This window comes from Pinus tabuliformis, chromosome X, assembly GCF_031772625.1.
Source record: "Pinus tabuliformis cultivar Carrire ecotype Pingquan chromosome X, CPIR1, whole genome shotgun sequence".
Taxonomy (NCBI): Eukaryota; Viridiplantae; Streptophyta; class Pinopsida; order Pinales; family Pinaceae; genus Pinus; species Pinus tabuliformis.
The window spans coordinates 513036711-513040750 of NC_142308.1; the positions used below are offsets into that span (position 1 = coordinate 513036711).

The window sequence follows — 4040 nt, forward strand, 5'->3', positions numbered from 1 at the left end:
CTACTTAGACCTTTCGGTTGTGTATTAAATGTCGTCCACCCAAACAGCGGGTTCAATGAATAAAAGGCCAAAAATTGGTGCATAGCAATAGAATTGGCAAGAGAAATGCCTAGAAAACCAAGGCTAACTAAAGTTCCAGAAAGGGAAGAAAAATCTATAGCGAACATTTTAAAGTTAAGCTACATATTAAAACTTCCTCAGTAGATCCTTATCCAGAACTAATGAATAAATTTACTGCAATTAAGTAGTCGCTATTTGAAATAGATAATCATCCGAGACAGAGAGAGAAGGTTTTTAGGGAAACTGATTATTTCAAATTATGTAACTGAATTTGCTTTTGTAACAGCAAATTGAAATGAACGAAAGATGACCGAGTTAGAAAAATGAGGATCTTTTGATCCTTGTCATGTGCTACCATGTAGCCAAAGCATTAGCCTGGAAAGAGGACTTACCTCTCCTACATCGATGAAGTAATTCACTTTTCAACATGACGTTTAAACACCAATACAAACATGTAATTTTCCCACAATTACCTTCAATTCCAGATTTTTGTATGTCTGGTGTGAGTTCACACTTATTACTCCAGCACAATAATCTGCTTGGCAGATTGCTTACTATGTTCATCAACAGGAACCCATTTTCAAACTGAAGCTTTTCATGACCATCATAAGCACTTTAATCATGTTTTCGTTCTAGATAAAATATGTACACTGTATTGACACATGCTGCTTCGAATCTGAAGAAATCCATAAAGTAGTATACTTCAAGCAATGTCTCTGCCAAGACAATTTCACATTGTTACATTGTTATACATAATGTTATGTTACCTGAGATTTTAGGGCAAATCCTAAGACAGCGAGGGCCAAGATACCAAGCATTATGGCAAACAATATAATTTCTCATTAATACTGTACGCAAGATTTATCATATATGCTCAAGTTCAAGGAAACAAGAGGTTAAAAAACAGAAGAATGAGACTGTACCTTGATCCATGGATGCGTTTGCCAAGATTTGACCGTAATTTTGGTATATGACCCTCCCTTTGTGCACGAGTAGGAATTTTTTCAATTTCTATTTCACCACCAGGCTCATAGCTTTTGATTATAGTAGGAGGCACCATGATATCAAAAGAAATCTGGAAATAAATTCAAAACCTATTAAAGGCAGCAATGTAATAAAGGCAGCAATTTAATAAAGGCAGCAATTTCAAGAAAATAGGACAGGTTACCATCCTAATCAGCTTTAACCTAACATACAAACACGCAAAACTACAGCCGTACCTGAGATCCTGACCATATTGGATTCCTTCTGTTGTATGTATGCCCTTCTGCATTTAAATGATTCCAATAATATTTTCCAGGATCCTTACCTTTTTTATCACCACCAGAGCTCTCAGTATTCTCCTCTTTTATATCACCAGAGATCTTAATATCCTCTTCTCTTTCCATATAATTTGACCTTCGACAAATATCCCATGACTGGACAGGGTTAAAACCAGCTTTCAAACCCATTATTTCTCTTTGCTCACAGGAATTACCTGTATGAGGAATGTTGCTTGTGGATTCCACCTCAATAGATGGGTGCAAAACATGTTGTATAAGACAACCAGAAGGAGAAAAGACCCAGAGTTGGCCATTGTAATTTCCAGTGGCTGATTGCTTTTTGTTGTCACCGCCATTGTGGAAAACTACTGCAACCGCACCTGAAGGGAGATTTCTCTTGCCTGCAGCAGCAGTTGCAACATCATTCACTGCATTAAGCCATCCACTACTAGTGTTCTTAACCTTGCTATCAACAGTCAAGGGAATAGGTGGCGGGGGTGGTGGAAGAGGCCGTCCATTCTCCCTCACTGATCCTGGCATCCACCACCATGGCAATACAGTAATTATTGCTGATCTCATACTTGTATCCCCATGGTTATCTTGACACACAATCCCACCAAAGGGGGAAATGGTGAACAAATGGCATGTTCCTCTAGATGAGCTAACCACAAGCCACTCCCTGGAATCACTGAAGCTAATGTCCTGTATAATCTGTTCACAATTATAAAATTCCATGCTAATTAATTACTCACAAACAATTTAAGACAACCAAAAGAAGGCATCACATATCATGCTAATTAATTACTCACTGCATTTGTTTGCCCACGATGGAGCTTGTAGAGATGCACATATGATGCCTTCCAATCATAGCCAGTACAGCCTGAAGGATATTTTACTTTAGAAGGCATAATCTGAAATACATTGAGGTTATTGCCATGAACTGATGCAGTGACCAGAAGTGTACCACTGGGGTCAAAGCACAATGCAGAGATGGGACTCTCATGGGCTCTAAATTGAGTGATAACATCTCTTGTTACAAGATCCTTCACAACTACCTGTGATACAAATCCACCCATCAACTCAAAAACATAAAAGGTTAAAGAATACTTTAATGCTCCATAAAAGAGATACCTAAAATGAAAAGCACATAAATTCTTAAAAATTTCAAGCATGTCATGTGAATAACTACAAAAGGAGAATATGGGAATGCATTTAGAACAAAGATGATATGTTTCTCATTCAACTGAAAAGGTTGTAATCAGATGCATCATGATTATCTGCTGCATTTCATGCGAAGGAGACATTAGAAACTACATACCATTCCTGCACAATTTGGCTCACATGCCTGTCCAAAGGAACTGTTTTTGCTGCATTTTTGGGCCTTATCTACTATTCCAATGAAGTATTTGCTATCAGGAAGATGGTCGGAGCAATACTTAGACAGTTTCTTATATCCCACGCCTCCCATTGTAATAATTCCAGCTGCAAGTTGCTTGCCAGATTCTTTGGCATAATGTTTCATTGACTTTTCCTTCATGATCCCAGGAATTGGGATCAGACGTCTAGAACTCATATGATCCATATCTGAAACTAGAGTCTGACTTGGAGAATATGCTAACCACCTAGGGCCAACGTCCATTGGGCCATAACCTACATTTACACCACCCAGTACTTGACTGCCTTGCGTAATAGGATACGTGAGAACGCTGAATGTTTTCTCAAGTGTAGCAGGATCAAAACAGCATATCTGCCATAAGAAGTCAGAACTTCCAAATCTGAGATTGCATTGAAAGATCAAAGCTTCTTCCTCAAACAGTTGATGATAGATAGAACTTTCTTACCTGTGTAGCAAGGGCTACAGCTAGCGCACGAGAGCTGCATCCAACTGCATAAATAGCCGACTGGAACCCTAATTGATGTACATATCTATGGCATCTTAATGAATAAAAATGAACAGCAGTGGAAACAAACTTGCTTTTTTCTACTTGAGGCAGTCCTCCAACACCTTCACCATTCACAATCCCAAATCCATATTCAGAATTTGCTTCATTCGCAATTGCATCTTTAACTATCAACAATAATGGCTTGTGAGCTTCAAATTGCCACTTGGATGCCTTTGAAGTAAATGGCGTTGGTTGTATTTGCAGGAATGCCACTGCACTATCCCTCTTTGACACCAGCTCCTGTACATTGTTTGCTTCTTCAATATCTAACATAGCCAAGCAAGAGAACACATTGAAGATTTCCTTCCCCAAGTTCTAACTTGTCAAACCCTGCCCATAGTACCTGCTCCAACCAACTCAAGTAAAGGAAAGTTCAGCACTCAAAGTCTACACTAGAATAAAATCCCCACATGCAGCCAAAGAAATGATAAAAATGCTCTTGGAAACCTAAAATCTACAACTCAGAAAAAGAAAGTAGTTGTGATTATAAGAGATTCAAGAACTTTAGAAAAGTACACCACTGACAAAATAATGATATAGGTTTATAAGGTTTCTAATGGCAGTAGCACAGTTAGTTGTTCTCATAAAAAATGGCATGGTTTTAGGTTTATAAGGTTCTAATGGTTGTAGCAAGTTAGTTGTTCTTATAAAATAAAAATGGCATGGTTTTAAGCATGACTAATTTCCACACTTCTCAGGTTGATACAAAATTCAAAACTGAGCTTTTCTGTTTGTTGCATTACCTTAGTCGCAACATCAACAACAGACCCTAATC

At 38.1% G+C, this 4040-nt stretch overlaps 1 protein-coding gene across 1 annotated transcript; it reads right to left on the reverse strand.

Moving 5' to 3' along the window:
• Positions 1-350: 350 nt before the first annotated feature.
• LOC149140932 (autophagy-related protein 18g-like) lies at positions 351-3538 on the reverse strand. The gene is made up of 6 exons (XM_089451106.1): positions 3164-3538; positions 2641-3069; positions 2132-2377; positions 1281-2033; positions 984-1135; positions 351-776 (listed from the first exon to the last, which is right to left on the reverse strand). Exons 1-6 carry the CDS (start codon positions 3536-3538, stop codon positions 764-766), a joined length of 1968 nt encoding a protein of 655 aa, XP_089307232.1. The 3' UTR covers positions 351-763.
• Positions 3539-4040: the final 502 nt, after the last annotated feature.